The 17,565-nt window shown below is 40.9% G+C and overlaps 1 protein-coding gene across 6 annotated transcripts in view; it reads left to right on the forward strand.

Annotated features, from left to right (window-relative positions):
- Nucleotides 1–17,565, forward strand: part of cic (Putative transcription factor capicua) — a 52,162-nt gene that overhangs the window by 16,377 nt on the left and 18,220 nt on the right. For all 6 annotated transcript variants that reach the window (XM_089728680.1, XM_089728682.1, XM_089728677.1 and 3 more), the window contains exons 5-17: nucleotides 5,894–6,080; nucleotides 7,041–7,140; nucleotides 8,693–8,923; nucleotides 9,854–9,993; nucleotides 10,961–11,117; nucleotides 11,957–12,050; nucleotides 12,919–13,572; nucleotides 14,070–14,156; nucleotides 14,553–14,649; nucleotides 15,005–15,217; nucleotides 15,675–15,811; nucleotides 16,354–16,533; nucleotides 17,273–17,374. In XM_089728680.1, coding sequence (XP_089584806.1) covers nucleotides 5,894–6,080; nucleotides 7,041–7,140; nucleotides 8,693–8,923; nucleotides 9,854–9,993; nucleotides 10,961–11,117; nucleotides 11,957–12,050; nucleotides 12,919–13,572; nucleotides 14,070–14,156; nucleotides 14,553–14,649; nucleotides 15,005–15,217; nucleotides 15,675–15,811; nucleotides 16,354–16,533; nucleotides 17,273–17,374 — 2,379 coding nt within the window. The remainder of the gene's footprint in view (nucleotides 1–5,893; nucleotides 6,081–7,040; nucleotides 7,141–8,692; nucleotides 8,924–9,853; nucleotides 9,994–10,960; nucleotides 11,118–11,956; nucleotides 12,051–12,918; nucleotides 13,573–14,069; nucleotides 14,157–14,552; nucleotides 14,650–15,004; nucleotides 15,218–15,674; nucleotides 15,812–16,353; nucleotides 16,534–17,272; nucleotides 17,375–17,565) is intronic.

A 17,565-nucleotide genomic window follows, 5' to 3' on the forward strand; every position in this document is an offset into this window, starting at 1 on the left:
ATTTTTTTAGTTTTTGAAATGCATAAAACTTTTATGGATTTGGAAAAATTATTACGTGTGGTACAATAATAATACATCACACATGAATCTAGACCATATGGTCTAGCATACAGCAGTACTTAGGCTATTAAACATTGAGATAGTAAAGATTTTGCGATTTTGAGACTTTTTATAATTTCTAAATAATAAATTAGACTTCGCATTACGCAGTAAAAGAAGATGTCAATTTACATCTGACCCTTATGTTTTTTTTTTTTTTTTATCGAATCAAAGGATTCATTGCTAATCCGATTTGTATGTCCCATAAAAAAGAATGCATTGGAGAAGGTAGCTATGGAAGTGTCGAATGAAAACTGATTAGCAGTATGCAAATTTATACAGACGCCGTGCATAATTCTTGAGATGCAATACCTTGTGTATTATTACCTCCTTAATGGATGTATCTATGTGTATATGTTTAGTTTTTAATTACGAAAAGATATCCATTGCATTGCCAGGGTTGAAATATCTCAATAAAAAAAAGTTGCCAAACAAAACGATTTTTGTGTTTGAAAGGAATATTTGTATTCCTGTTGTAGTTACAACAGGAAATGTTTGATCTATCGTATATTTTAATTTTATTAACTTAAATTATTCATTTGACATGACCAGAAATATTCGTAATATAATAAACGTTCAAAATCAGAAGTCTTACACAGTTCTAATTGCCTTTTAACCAGAAGAGTTTCTTTTAAATGTAGCTGGATTTTATTATTTACTAAAACCTATATTCTAGGTTTTTTTTTCTTTCTTATTGCTTAGATGGGTGGACGAGCTCACAGCCCACCTGGTGTTAAGTGGTCACTGGAACCCATAGGCAACGTAAATGCGCAACCCACCTTGAGATATAAGTTGTAAGGTCTCAAGTATAGTTACAACGGCTGCCCCACCCTTCAAGCCGAAACGCATTACTGCTTCACGGCAGAAATAGGCGGGGTGGTGGTACCTACCCGTGCGGACTCACAAGAGGTCCTACCACCATTATGTTTGTTATTTGTAAAGCTACATTTTCTTATTGTATTTCGGCCAATTAAATTTGTCTTAATATTACTAGTGTTGAAATATCATCTGATGTGGTGCAATCGTCAAAAACAGCTTCGCATCACCTAGTCCAATTATTCCTACATCCATATTATTTGATTGTTATATATGTATATTGCTTGACTTTTCATCGTAGTTTCGCTCATCTTAAGCGATATTTCTCGGGATAAAAAGTTGCTTGCATCACTTTCAAAAGATTGATCTTGATCTTTTGATACGTAAATCACGAACCATCGAGTTTACTGTCATATTAATTGCAGCAGTAATAACCGTCATTTCCCTTTCTATGATAAACCTTGTCATTAAAGTAGGTAGCTCTTTGTTTACGATAAAAAATATCTTGTGTGAATCTAGGTTATAAACTCATTTTTTAAAATTTCATCCAAATATCAAAAAGATTTCACATTGGTATTTTACTACTTTATTTAGTATATGATTGTCATATTTTTCTGACATCTGACCTTATTCTTTGTTTTTATTGTTATGTTAATCCGAACACACGCTTCAAGATTGAAAGGTTGATAAAGAAACCTCGAGTAACTTTCAATTCATTCGAAAATAGTTTTCCAGTTTCCAAAGATCCGAACAACACTTTAACTTTTGGGTATTAAAAAAGTAAATAATTTTCTAAGATTTCATCTTTTGTCAATGTCGCGACACGCTTTGTACATCAGCACCATCTGACAGATTATTTTCAAAATTGTAATTTCGTACAGTCAAATTTATAGTTTTTATTATTGGAAATTATGAAGACTAGTGGTCCCCTACAACTAATGGAAATTATAAGTTTGTACACTATTATGATTATATTGTCAAGGACTATTATACTTCTTTAATCACAGATTCCGTCAAGACTACACTTTAGACAAATATTAATAAAGAGAAAACAATATTTAATCTATTCTCAATTTGACAGACTGCAAAGAAAAGTTTGACAATAAACAAATGTATGCATGCGTGTGTGTGTGTCAAATACATGGTAGTGTGTGTAATGGTTTCTTTATTGATTTAATGTATATTTTATGCATTATTTAAAAAAATATTAGCATTGTGCATTTCTTCTCTATAATCTCTTATAAGTGTGGAAAATTTCATACTCCTCCGTCCGCGCAATTTCGTAAAAAGGGATACAAAGTTTTTGCTTCACGTATTAATAATATATAGATTACATTTTTCCTCGGGTGTAATAACAAGTGGTGCAAGGCTATTTGGTTTAGGCGACATTTCTCTTAATACGCGTCATTTATCTTTGTAATTAAAGGTCCGTTTTATTTGGTATTAGCGTCAACAATTCGAAGTTTTTTGATTGGATTTCAATTAAGTTTACCCCATTCGAATGGTTGAAGAGGTTTTTTGTTATGATATTTTTTCCAAATTTTATACAATGGTTGTTCTGTGAAGTTGTAAAAATGTCATTTAAACCGAATGGCCTTTCACCCCATGATATGGTATTTTATATTTGATACTATAATTCGCTAACAATGCGATGCTTCACGCCAAGCGACCTTGGTCCAAATCATCTTATTTATATTACAACTCAGCGAGTGACCAGTAAGTAGATCATTATACTATTATCTTTAGTATTTTTCAATTTTATGCACAAAACTAAGGAAGCTTTAACTACATATGAGTCGACTATTATCAAAGCCGGCAATGTGACTTTTGGATAATTATTGGTAAATCAGAAAAACGAATTATTGACTTTGTATTCCATTGGCAGTCACAAAACTCTTCTGAACGACATCTTAGATAAATAATAGGTTAAGTATTAACCTTTATTTAATGCAGGTTTTGAACCGTATTCTTTGAAGGAGACGATTATATTCAAATCAATCTGTATTGAAATATCAATAATTTTTTTTTGTCTAAATGCACAGATTGCCACCTTTGATATAATAGACGACTCATATAATGGAATAAAATTACGAATGGAACGCAACCTTACGTACACATTTTTGTAACCACACAACACTGGTGTGTCACGCTAACAAAACGTGCGGGTTTTCTATGAAATCCTGACTCATCAATGTCGTTCATCGTAAACTCGACTGTTGAATTAGAGAATTGTTGAACGGTTACCTCAACATATTGTATCACGTTACATTAAAATACAAAGCCATATTGAAATTGTAATGACTTTGAATGGCATTAATTTTCTCCTTTTATGGTTATCTATAGTTTAGAGTTTGCTGTTACCTTGCTATACCTTTAGCCGCATCCGCTAACATAATGTACCGTCAGCAGCGCTAAAGCAAATGCCACTCTTTGTTTTATCTGTCAATTAGTTGTCGTAGTTGCGTAAAAAATATATAAGTACTATGGCTATTGATCTATATAGGCCGTCTATACATTACACACATATAAATGATTCTCAGAATTTTGACGTTCGAAGAAGATAATAATCCATTACGTGCTTAGGGAAAACGACAACTCAGACCGATGCGCCGGATGTGCATCTTCGGACAAGCTTCTTTTGGAAAATAATTAATTTTAATTTGTTGCTAACATGATTCTGGTCTTTGCTCTATTTATTATTTTCTTTGACAACTACCTCCACTGGTGGGTAGGTGAGCTCATAAGATACCTGGTGCTTACTGTTTAATTAAGCCCATACTTATCAGAACGGGAATGTCGTCACCAACCTTGGGGTTTTTTTTTTTTTTTTCCTACCTAAGCTGAGAGCCTTGAGAGGCTATTTCAGCGTAACCCTAACGTTTGTAGGTGAGCTCACGGGGCTCAAACCTGATGACGTTGCTAACACGAACCCTAGCAAGAGTCGTGCTTCGCAGAATCTACCACCGGATCGGAAACGCGACCCACTGAGAAGATCCGACGAGAAACTCAGTGGGCTGTGTCTGGGAGTTAATTTACTCGTCGAGCCCTTCGTCGCAAGCGACGGGTTCGACTAGAACGGTGACCGGTGCTTGAAGTACCTAGAAGCACCGTTAGTGGATCGGGAGGATCCGAGATGACGTGTTTTGGGCGACGTCGACTGCTTTCCATTCTGTCCGCAGGATCGGGAATGGTGGGGGGTTGTCGAAGCCTCAATTGTATAACTGCTGACCCGCTCACGAAACCGGAACGCTTATTTCGAAATTAGCACTCAAACGAGGCAGGATGTAGAGATATATATACCGTGAGAATAAACAGTACGTCCTTCCATTTGTTAATTACGCAAAAATGTTAAAGGTCGAGAGTTTTTTTTTTATTTCTATGAATTTTATTAGATCCATAGGAGTGAGGATTTGGAATTAAATTGATAGCTATAATATCTGGTGCGTATAGTCTTCGATCACAAAGAAACGTAGCGACCGGCGTGGTTTCACTGGATTCGTGTTGATTGTCCTCCAGGCCATTCTTTCATGTTCGCCTCTTATTATAAATTCAAATTGATTATAAGGCGTTGTCCCAAAGTGTCCGCTACCTTCTTCTTCCTCCTCCCCGAGTCGCATTCCTCATGTCTGTGGGTCGTGACCATCACCTTCTTCTTACTTGAACTACTTACTAATTAATAATATGTTCTATGTTTGTAATTTCATGACCGCGCGTGCGAGACATGTACATGCTTTAGGACCTAAAGTATTGGCTTTTAAACAATACAATACACTAATAAAGATGATAAAGCGTTTTTTTTTGCTACCAGTACCGTCATTGACATGACAGGTTACAACGGAAAACTTGGATATTTAAGTACTATTAATAATCTTTCGATTATCGCGTCGCGTGTACCAGAAAGGCGATCTGATGTTGGATTCCGAAAGTGATCTAAAAACGGTGGTTGTACAAAGCGTTTATTCGTGTGTTTATAACTTAACTAGCGACCCGCCCTCGCTTCGCTTCGGAAACATTAAAACACACATGAAACAAAAAAATAAAAAAAAAAATAAAAAAAAGTAGCCTATGTTTATCAGGGACAATGTCGGCATCTAATGGAAAAAGAATTTTTCAAATCGGTCCAGTAGTTTCGGAGCCTATTCGAAACAAACAAACAAACAAATCTTTCCTCTTTATAATATTAGTATAGACTAGCGGCCCGCTCCGGCTCCGCTCGGGTCTTTAACAAAGATTTCCACAATATTACACGTTGTTTTATTTTTTTAAATAAAAGACCATTTATTGCGGCCTAACTATAATAGACATATGCTGTTGCGACACTTTTTGTAAATAATAATGTGTTCTACAAAGTCGTAGTACATTATTTTATTCTATCATCAATAGTTTTCGCAGGGCACGCGATGTAAATAATTTTTTAGGAATTTTTTTACACCTTGGTTTACATTATTGGAGTAAGGATCCCTATTTTATTTAAAAAAAAATTATAGCCTATGTCACTTGGGAATAGTGCATATTGGACGGTTAAATTTGAGGGGATTGGGCTCTGAGGGGCTATTTAAAAAATACTCTGATTCATGATTAATATTGTTATATTGCAAATACTTTGAACACTGTTACGCCATTATAATATTTTATCTTTATAAAATTCTTAGATGTTACTCTGACCGTGTCTAGATGAGCAGTCATTTGTCTTCACTGAAGAGAAGACAATTATTTGTTTTAAACATTTAAAATAATTCCAATATTCTAAATCTGTAACGTTACATGTGTCAAGTGTTGCCGGCCATTATTTTCTTAATCAAACTCCAACAGTGCAGCTTCCAAACAGTGAAAGAATTTTCCAAATCGGTTCAGTAGTTTCGGAGCATATTCAATACAAACAAACAAATCTTTCCTCTTTATAATATTAGTATAGATTATAGATTAATATTACGGCGCGTCTTAGACGATACTCATTTAGGTGTGAATTTGAATTTAGATCGGCGGCGACCACTTCTACACTTCGTCTCCGATGCCCGGGGCCGGTTCGGGCGTGGTCACGGTCGGGGCGCTTTCGAACGGTTCGATGGACGAGCTCAGGAAGCGAACCTTCGACGACTACCCGGAGAGCGATGACGAATTGCGCCGCGAGGACATCATGTTCTCAACTGACGTATCGCACATGGGTGAGTGAGAGAAATAGTTCAAGGCATGCTTACAAGTAACGTTTCTAAATGAAAGAATATAGCCGTAATTAATTATAATATATAGTAAGTATATGTATGTGTGTATGTGCGTGCGCGCGTGTGTGTGTGTGTATTTTTTTATCTTGTAATATGTATATATTATTATATGTAATGTTTACTGTATGCACTATGTTTGTGTTCCTATTTCGTCTTTCCTTGAAATCTGAAGAGATTTGCGGGCCTACTGCTTCCAGTAGGCCCGCAAATCTCTTCAGATTTCAACATGAAATAAGTAGTGTCCTTGTACTCTGTATCCTTATTGTCGTGTTTCTTCTAATAGCTGTGTGTACAAACATATAAAAAAAAAAATTAAAAGTTAACAGGAATTTTTTGCACGTACATTTTTTTGTTGGTGTGGTAACTAACGTCTTATAAATCGATGAACACCGGCTGCACGCACGAAAAAGTGTCACGTTCCGTCCGAGCCTGAGCGTGCAAGCGAGAGCGTGGAACAAGCGATAGAGAGGCACGATCGTTGCCCAAGCGTGGACTTTTTTTATTTTTTTTATTGCTTAGATGGGTGGACGAGCTCACAGCCCACCTGGTGTTAAGTGGTTACTGGCGTCCATAGACATCTACAACGTAAATGCACCACCCACCTTGAGATATGTTCTAAGGTCTCAGTATAGTTACAACGGCTGTCCCACCCTTCAAACCGAAACGCATTACTGCTTCATGGCAGAAATAGGCCGGGTAGTGGTACCTATCCGTGCGAACTTACAAGAGGTCCTACCACCAGTAACCGCCAGTGTGACACATTTATTTGTTTTCTCGTGTGACGTCACAGCTACCGAATTCGAATAGTTCTGCTACTGACGTTATCACGTAATATTATCGTCCGTAAACCGACTTTATTGACAACCAATTATATTTTTGTAAGACAAATATTCATTGATTCAGATTGCAGCAACAGTAAACGCAGCAGCCTACAGAGCCGAGGCAGCGCATCGAGTCTGCTTGAGCGCAGCCTCACACCCCGATCTCAACCCCCTACGCCTAGGTAGGTATCATTCTAGAATTCGTTATCTCAAGGTCAAGTAGAGTATCGATATAAAAATTTTATTTTCTTTTATGGTTAGATGGGTAGACGAGCTCACAGCCCACGTGGTGTTAAGTGGTTACTGGAGCCCATAGACATCTACGACGTAATTGCGCCGCCCACCTTGAGATATCAGTTCTAAGGTCTCAAGTATAGTTACAGCGGCTGCCCCACCTTTCAAACCGAAACGCATTGCTGCTTCACGGCAGAAATAGGCGGGGTGGTGGTACCTATCCGCGCGGACTCACAAGAGGTCCTACCACCAGTAATTACGCAAATTATAATTTACTTAATGGCTATTTTAGTTGGGCCGCATATTGTACGACTGTTCATTTGGTACGTTTATTTATCCTACCTAAGCGTTCGAAGGGGGCGAACGATCCGTCAAATTTGTGCAAGTTATCGATTGCTGTATCTTCGTGTGCGCCCTCGATTATTTTCGGAACGTTATATATGTGGTGTTTTCTATTGAGGTGATTAATTGCTCTGTAAGGGGGTATGTATACATTCCTGATCCCGCGGACCGAATGGTAAACAGTCGACGTCGCCTTAAACACGTTATTTCGGATATTCCCGATCCACTAATAGTGCTTCTAGGTACCTCAAACACCGGTCACCGTCGTCACACAGCCCCCTGAGTTTCTCGCCGGATCTTCTCAGTGGATCGCGTTTCCGATCCGGTGGTAGATTCTGCGAAGCACTGCTCTTGCTAGGGCTAGTGTTAGCAATGTCATCAGGTTTGAGCCCGTGAGCTCACTTACTTGTTAGGTTACGCTGACATAGCTTCTCATGCTTTATCAGCTTCTTCTTTCTGGTCGTTCCCTCAATGCTTAGGATCGTGACTGTATGTCAATCTTCTCCACTCGGTCCGGTTCTGCACCATATGTACCGCTCCCCATATCTGGCCTCCAGTCACCTCCCTGAGTTGGTCAACCCATCTAGCTGGCGCTCTTCCTCTAGCGCGCTTCCCCTCCATCTGTCCGAGAATTGTGAGTTTCTCCAGGCTGTGCAATGAGGATCGCATTATGTGCCCAAAGAAACTCCGGATCCTTTCCTGGCACATAGTCAGCAGGCGCTTGGTGACCTTCAACTCTTCGAGGATGGAGACATTGGTCATCTTAGTATTTTAATTTTTAATTTATTAATCAGCTTAGGTAGAACAAAAAAAAAGAGTTGTTTTTTGTACTCGTTACGATACGTTTTTTGCCTAAACCAGCGGTCGGGGAACTTTTTTAATTATTACCCCAAAATATTTTTGCGTAAGTTGATATTACCCCATGGCGAAAAACAAAAAAAAAAACGAAATCGCTTCTTTTTAGCATCTTTCATATTATAGCCCCATGATAATTTGAAACCACAACGATTCTAAAGAAGTTTCACTTCAATATATACTTTTTACTCACAAAAGTTTCATTTTTACCCTACAAAATGTCATTTTACCCTATTTGGGGTAATTTACCCCGGTTCCCCGACCGCTGGCCTCTAAACATATCGTTTTTTTTAAATATTTCAGATCTCAAGCGGCAACCCCGCACAAATATAAGAAGGGCGATGTCGTATCGACTCCGACCGGTATAAGGAAGAAGTTCAACGGCAAACAGTGGAGACGGCTGTGTTCGAAGGACGGCTGCACTAAGGAGAGCCAGCGCCGGGGCTTCTGCTCGCGCCACCTGTCGCTGCGGGGCGTCGCGCGCTCCTCCAACACGCCGCTCGCGCAGGGCTCAGCGCACACGCCGCAGCAGAGGTGCGTGGACCGCATACCGAGCAGCGACACCGGAAAATTAGCAAACAACTAGCATAAGTCGTCGTGGCCTAAAGGATAATACCACGGAGACCGACGTCGTTGTTCGTCGACTATCGCCTCGACGACCCGCCGGTCGGGCGTCCTCGGGGTGGCGCCGCGTGTCTGGTTGCAGTGTTGACCGCGGGAGCCCCCCTACTCTGACCGGGTTTTGACCCCGGACGGAGATCGGACGTCAGGTGTAAGACTGCGGGGGGTCGCTTAGTGGGTGAGGCCCTAAAATTCCTTGGGCCCGCGGTCTGTTCCCAACACCTTGCAGATCATCAAGTCCCACATACCCCGCGCGCCCCCTAAGCGCGGTGACCTCGTAGGAGGATCGGCCACCGGCCCGAAAAAAAAAGGCCAAAGAATAAGTCGTCCGGTGCATTCGTGTTGAGCGATGCACCAGGTGTTCGAGTCCCGCAGGCGGGTACCAATTTTTCTAATGAAATACGTACTTAACAAATGTTCTCGATTGACTTCGACGGTGAAGGAATAACATCGTGTAATAAAAATCAAACCCGCAAAATTATAATTTGCATAATTACTGGTGATAGGAGTTCTTGTGAGTCCGCACGGATAGGTATAATTATTCTGCCTATTTCCGCCGTGAAGCAGTAATGCGTTTCGGCTTGAAGGGTGGGGCAGCCGTTGTAACTATACTTGAGACTTAGAACTTATATCTCAAGGTGGATGGCGCATTTACGTTTTAGATGTCTGTGGGCTCCGGTAACCACTTTACACCAGGTGAGCTGAAGCAGGACAATAAAGATGATGCCACCACTCATGTCACGGTTAACACATGATTGATCAATATAATTGCTCAAACTGCAATTTTTTTTCTATAATTCTCGGTCGCAATGATTACAACACATTCAACGCTTTCGATTTCAGGAGTAGCAGTAAATCATTGTCGTCTAGCGGCACGGGCGTGGAGGGAGACGAGACGTCCCGGGAGAGCGACACCACGCCCCCTCACTACAGAGTCACGGGGAGGTTCGACCCCGACGAGACCGAGGCCGCCAACATGCTGGGTAAGTGTAGCCTTGCTCCCGTCAGCCATCCCATAGCCTGGACATGTGGGGGTGGTCACAACGCGGTTCAAATCGCGACGAGAATAAATTTCCCTGGTGGTAGGACCTCTTGTGAGTCGGCATGGGTAGGTAACCACCATCCTGTCTCTTTCTGCCGTGAAACAGTAACGCGTTTCGGTTTGAAGGGTGGGGCAGCCGTTGTAACTATACTTGAGACTTTAGAAATTATATCTCAAGGTGGATGGGCACCAGTAACCACTTAACACCAGGTGGGCTGTGAGCTCGCCCGCCCATCTAAGCAATAAAAAAAACAATTAAGAGAGGAGACAAATTGCCACACAAAATCTGTCGTTGATGCATACTTACAAACTAATATATACCCTTTGGGCGAGATTGTGGTACTGACTTTATTTCAGTTGGAGACATTTATTGCCGGAAGTACATTCATTATACATGTTTATAAAAAAGATCGCGATAGTTACAATAATGAGAACGATATTTTAAAATGTATCTGCAAATTACCTATTTGAACGCTATCAACTATCTATATTAATACGTGAACCAAAAACTTTGTACCCCTTTTTACGAAATTCGCACGGACGGAGGAGTAAGAAATTTCCCACACATAAAGAGAATATAGAGAAGGAATATACACTACCATCTATTTGACACACACATATTATGTATATTATCAAACAAATTATAAATTATATAGTCAGACTTTTGTTATTGCTTAGTTTGTGGTCGAATTGATTTCTAATTAAGTCTAAAGTGTAGTCTTGGCTAAATCTGTGATTATAGAAGTATTAGTCTTTGACAATAGAACCATAATAATGTTCAAACTTATAATTTTAATTAATTATAGTCGAATTTCGACTACAGAGAGGCCACTAGTTCTAATAGATGCGTCTAAGAATATGCGGCTGGTGTAAGGCACAGTCTGTAGGGATGGTTATGTTGTGTGCAGTGTCGCTGGGCAGCTCTCGGTCGGGCAGCCCGGGCGCGTCCCCGGTGGGCGGGGGCGGGTCCCCGGGGCTCCGCAACAACCTGTTCGTGCCCATCTCCTCGCCGCAGCCCCCGCACTCCGCCCCGCACACCGCGCTCTACCACCACCATCTCATCAGGTACCTACTTTAAGATGCGGTTTCCCATCCCTGGAAAGGGAATAATGTCGAGAGTATGCGTTATGATCTATTAAGTGCAATAGGAGACTTCTACCTCAGGGCCTTTAGTGTAGGGGTCCTAAAGATTTAGTTCCGCGATGTGACGAAGGAAACATAAGGATAAAGAAAATTCTCCCATACAACTTACAGGTGAGTATCCATTAAACCGAACTCATGAATTGTTTCGCGCCTAATACAGGATGAGTAAGAAAATATCTAACTATAAAATAACTTGGATGTCGGCTGCGACTGCCATCAAAATTTAAGTATCGTAATTTTAAAAATGAATAGCGCAACTAATTTATGCATTTTTTTAAGCACTCGTGAATCAGTCACATTCCTTCATGTTTAATTACAATCTTGGTACAGTGACGTTGAAATTACCATTCGGTATTTATTATTCAAGGAGTCAAATTAATACCGACGCTAGAAAGGCAAACGTGACTAAGCGACGATAACTGCTTTGTACATAAATGATAGACAATAACCATATTCGATGCGCAAAAAAAAATATATTTCTAGGTCTATTAAAATCATTTCAATCCTACAGCTCGATTCGTTAAAATAGATTTTTTTTCAACTTTAAATTAGTCTACTGTAAAGTATTTTTTATTTTATTGCCCTTGTAGGCAGACGAGCATACGGCCCACCTGATGGTGAGTGGTTACCGTCGCCCATGGACTTCAGCAATGCCAGGGGCAGAGCCAAGCCGCTGCCTACCGCAAAAAAGCAGCAAAGTTCACGCATTGTCGCTTAGTCACGTTTGCCTTTCAAGCGTCGATATTGACTTTTGTTTCTAGGCCTGAAGTGAGACCGGGAAGAGTCAGTTCGCCTATCGGAGGAGTGGCCACCAGCGTTATAAGAGTCTCACCCGCCCCGAGCTATCACTATCCGGTAATTGAATACTTCAAATAGTAACACACAGTTTTGAGCCATGCGTTGCGTTCTCGTTTTTATGGGCGGCTCCAATCGCCACTGAATAACATATGAACCATAAAGTTCGTCTGCTTTTTCCTAAAGGCATCAAGGCACAATAACCCATCGCTTCGGCAACTTTTTCATTCCTGATCCTGCGGACAGAATGGAAAGCAGTCGACGTCGCCCAAAACACGTCATCTCGGATCCTCCCGATCCACTAACGGTGCTTCTAGGTACTTCAAGCACCGGTCACCGTTCTCGTCGAACCCGTCGCTTGCGACGAAGGGCTCGACGAGTAAATTAACTCTCAGACACAGCCCATTGAGTTTCTCGCCGGATCTTCTCAGTGGGTCGCGTTTCCGATCCGGTGGTCGATTCTGCGAAGCACGGCTCTTGCTAGGGTTCGTGTTAGCAACGTCATCAAGTTTGAGCCCCGTGAGCTCACCTACAAAAGTTAGGGTTACGCTGATATAGCCTCTCAAGGCTCTCAGATTAGGTAGGAAAAAAAAAAAAAACAACTTTTTTTTTTTCTTACCTAATCTGATGGTCTTGAGAGACCAATTCAGCGTAACCTTAACTGGTAGGTGAGCTCCGAGGCTCAAACATGACGACGTTGCTAACACTAACCCTAGTAAGAGCGGTGCTTTGCAGAATCTATCACCGGATTGGAAATGCGACCCACTGAGAAGATCCGGCGAGAAACTCAGTGGGCTGTGTCTGTGAGACTCGGCACCCATCATCTGCTATCGAACTGTCTCCTGCAAATGCAAAGTGTAAATAATCTGAACAAAAAAGAAGGAAGACAAATTAAATATTATTTATTTAATTTCGTATTCTATTTTAGGTTGAAAACCGGAACGGAACATCAGTATTGAACGCTCCTTCGTCGCAGTCAAACGTCGTTGGCGCTCAAAGTGCGGGCCACACCGCCCAGAGCTTGATACAGACGAGTGTGACGGCGTCCTCGTCCAGCCTCGTGAGCCTGCCGGCCGGCGTGTCGCTCAACCTTAACGCCGCGAGCCAAGCCGGCGCCGCCCCCACCGCGCGCCCCGCCGACTTCGCACAGAACCTGGTCGTGCACAGAGCCGTGACCTCCGCCAACGGCCTCGACCTGGACCACAACATGTACCGCCAGTCGCTGCTGAGGAACGGCATCCACGAGTCCTATCGCCGCGAGACTGATGTGTCGCCGCCGTTGAGTCACGAGAACTTTGGGAAACGGAGGGCCTCCGAGTACGAAGACGACGATCACTCCGTGCCGCAGCGAGACCACAACGTGCTCCGTAGCGTGATGGACAGGCCTCCGGAACTCTCAGAGGCTCGAGTGACCGTGGAGGAAAAGAGAATATTGAAGCCTTCGCCACTGCCGGCCAGGTTGCTTCCCGTCGTGCACCCGGAGGTCAAGCAAGAACCGATCAAAACTGTCTATGTGATACCGCAGAATATTATGGACAAAAAGTATTTTTTAATCAAAAACGAACCGCCTGAAACCGTCCATGTAAGTCACAGATTTATAAATTTTTAAGTGAAAATACAATTGTTTACAATCGTAGAACTTTTTACTTCATTTATAAAAACTATAAAAAAAAAACGTATTTGAGTTTTCATACGTTGATTTCATTCTGACATTTGACAAGCATTGAAAATGTTATAGAAATTGTCAAAACCAATCAATCTTGCGTTTATTTATTTTCCTTTTATTATTTTCATATAGCCACCATTCGGGACACGGCTTACAGTAAAAAGAAAAAAAGATAATACTGTAAAAGTATTAAATTCTAAATTAGATTTCTAGATAGAAATGAAGAAATAATAAAACATAATAATGTAGATTCATTATTATGTTTCTTTTTTTTACGATTTCCATTTATGAATGAACACACTCCATATGTTATGTATGTACTGTTTTGTGTCTTCTGCAATTTTTAATTCTATAATAATAGTTTCATCTCGAGTCGTCGATGTCTTGTACATAGGCTCTAATCAATTTCGCAGATAGAACAAAAGTTGAATCACATGACTCAGCAATTAAACAAGAACGATTCAGAGACCGAACACAGAATTTTGGATAATGGTGACCATGTGAGTATTTATAGAACAATAGAGTTTATGGTTAAATTGTGGGTAGCGGGGCGTTGTGCCGCCGGATTCTGCTGCGAAACTCATACGTCTCAACTTGTAAATAAGGACAGTATTAATTCAGGATAAGTGAGACAGACCTCATGGCATCTCACTTGTGATGTCTATGGACCCTGGAAATCATTTGATACTAGGTGGACCAAGAGTTAGAACTTCGTGTGCAAAAATAATAATGATAAATTGAGCATCTAAATTTTAATATCGACAAATCCTTCAATGTCCTGGCACAGATTGTGCTAAAAAGAACTACATATTCCTTTTTTTTGGTCAAGTAACATTATTATTACATATTCATGCATGTATTTAAAAAATAAAGTAATAATTCTGTTTATTTTCCAGGTAAACAGTATAAACGTGAACAGCAGTGCCGTGATAGTACATCCGAATCAGTTGTTGCCCGTTCTGCCGCCACCCACGTCACATACGGCCATTATCGGTGAGCAACGGTTTCAAATCTATTTGAGAAACTGTCGAGGTTAGCTCGAAATCAGTTCAGATATTGATTAGAACCAAGATCTACTGTTTACTGACGGAACACTCTACGATCTAACAAGGAAATGCCTTGAAATTTAATAAAACAATGTAGTTCAGCATACAAATAAGCAGTACGAGTATATTTTCTTTTGGCACGACTCTTGCTAGGGCCAGGTTAGCAGCACTCCCGGCTTGAGCCCCGTGAGCTCACTTAATTGGTGAATCTAGAATAACCCCTCGAGGTTACTAGAACAGGTAGGGGAAAAAAGTAAGGAAAGCTGGGCCTATGATGTTTTTAACTTGATTTACTCTTCCAGTATCGAGCGGAGTATCGTGCGGCGCATTCCCGTGGCAGTCCCTGGTGCCGCTACTGAGCGCCCCCAGCCCCGGGCCCGCCTCCGCGCCGCCCTCCCCGCGCACCCCGCACACCCCTCACACCCCGCACACGCCGCACACACCGCACACCCCTCACACCCCGCACACGCCTGCGCACATCAAGTCTGAAGACCAGATCAAGACTGAGACTAATGGTGAGTCATTTATTGTTTTTTAGTTGCTTCTACTGGCTAGCAGGAACTTTAAACGCAGTATTTATATGGTTAAAAATTGAGTTAGGATACACAATGCCGAAGTCTATCAGACATTTCGTAGAGAGTTCATTGTGAGTCTACCGCCCTGCCTATTTCTGCCGTGAAGCAGTAATGCGTTTCGTTCTGAAGGGTAGGGCAGCCGTTGTAAATATACTGAGATCTTAGAACTTATATCTCGAGGTGGGTGGCGTATTTACGCTGTACATGTCTATGGGCTCCAGTAAACACTTAACACCAAGTGGGCTGTGAGCTCGTCCACCCATCTAAGCAATAAAAAAACATGTCGCGTAACATAGATTGATTGAGAATAAATTTAGACAGGTAGGACGTCATAAAGGTTTCTACTATTTTCAATTTAATCAAATTTAGAAAGTGAATTGGTACATGACTGTTTCAGACACGGTGACGTCGATGTGTACAGACGAAGATGACGAAGTGTTTGAATGCGACGAGCCGGCTTCGGGCGAGGATTCCAACAAGCGACGCTCTCAAAGTTTATCCGCTTTGAATTCGCCCGCAAGCACCTCTGAAAAGGTAACCATTCCATCACCATTGAGTGCCTGTGCTATGCTTGTAAATGCCACAAGGTCCACAGAAATACTACAATGCCTCATAGGAAGCTATTTCTTGAAAAGCAGTAATGCGTTGTTCTTGTTTTGCAGAGTACTCGCTCTGTAAAGAATAGTACTTTAGATCAGCTTACAAAAATAACAAATTGCCACATTTATTATTTTGTAAAATATAGGAGTCTAAAGTGTTTTAGCTTAATACATGTAATGAAAATCTCTTCATACTCAAATACAAGAGTCTTTGTTTCTTTGCTGTGAGATCGACTTACTAGAGTTAGCTTAATAAACTTCACAAGTCATCTTCACAACTTCAAATTTTTTACAGAGAAACGCAATTACATTTTTGTTTCATAAATATCTAAGATTCTACCATCAACAATGTTTTTTTTTTATTGCTTAGATGGGTCGACGGGTTCAAGTTTCAAAGTTTTCTATTTTGTATTAAATAGAACTGTGTCGGTAAAAATGTATTTTAAACATGACTTGTGTTTTTTTTTCACCCAACAGAAAGAGCGTCGCATAAGACGTCCGATGAACGCGTTCATGATTTTCTCGAAGCGACATCGGCAAGTCGTCCACCAGATGCATCCCAACCAGGACAACCGCACCGTCAGCAAAATACTGGGCGAGTGGTGGTACTCCCTCAAGCCCGAAGAGAAGCAGAAGTACAATGAATTGGCCACCGAGGTTGGTTGGGCGCTTGTCGATAGAAAGTGGAAAAAAATTGGGATTTTTTTACAATTAAAAGGATAAATTACAAAACTGTCGAATGTAGGTTACATACGATAGACAATACGTTCGGAGTGATATCGGGACCGAAGCTAGTTCGGCTTTTGAGAGTCTTAGAGGTCATTAACCCTTTAACTGCCCTATAGGCCACTGGTGCCCTACGTGGCTCACTGAAGTAATTGTGACGAATTCTTTTACTAAGGCGCCGGCATATCTGGTAGACTTACAGAAACATGAATCCGGAGATACTGAGATTGAATCTATCTCTAAGAGACCTAGAAGACTATAACGTACATTAAGAAACAAAAAAAGGCAAAATTAGTCAATCCAGACGCCATAACCCCCGGCACCCGTGATTTACATGGCAGTCAAAGAGTTAAAGCTATTTTTACGGTTTAATCTCACGTCAGTCGTCCGTCACCGACGACACTAAAGTATTCCAAACGTCAGAAATAATATAATGTCCTAACTTAACAAGAGTCATCTGTCAACTAATCCAATGCACCGACTTATGAGCACTCGGCACATCTCTTTTTATATAACTGAAAATCACTGACAATGGAAAAATAATGTCAATGTTCCTATTATCGTAACATTCGTAACTAACCATAGATTTCGTGTTTCTGTAATCGAACATTAACATTAATTCATGATTTACATTATTTTCTAGTTAATGAAATGTAATTCTATGTTCTAGGTGAAAGAAGCTCACTTCAAAGCACATCCGGAATGGAAATGGTGTAACAAAGATCGTAGGAAATCTTCGAGTAGCAAAGATCCCACTGGGTCCATACCGCAGGTATTTTCATAATCGCTTCTGAATAAATCTATTTTTTAAACAGGTAATAAATGAAGTCGTCGTTATACACTACCTAGGTTTCCATGTGGTTAGAAAATAATGTACAAATGCGTTTTACTGATGGTTGTCTTGAGAATCCGCACGGGTAGGTACCAGGTATCCTGTCTATTTCAGCCGTGAAGCAGTAATGC

This window comes from Bombyx mandarina, chromosome 07 (assembly GCF_030267445.1).
Source record: "Bombyx mandarina strain Sakado chromosome 07, ASM3026744v2".
NCBI classification, from domain to species: domain Eukaryota; kingdom Metazoa; phylum Arthropoda; class Insecta; order Lepidoptera; family Bombycidae; genus Bombyx; species Bombyx mandarina.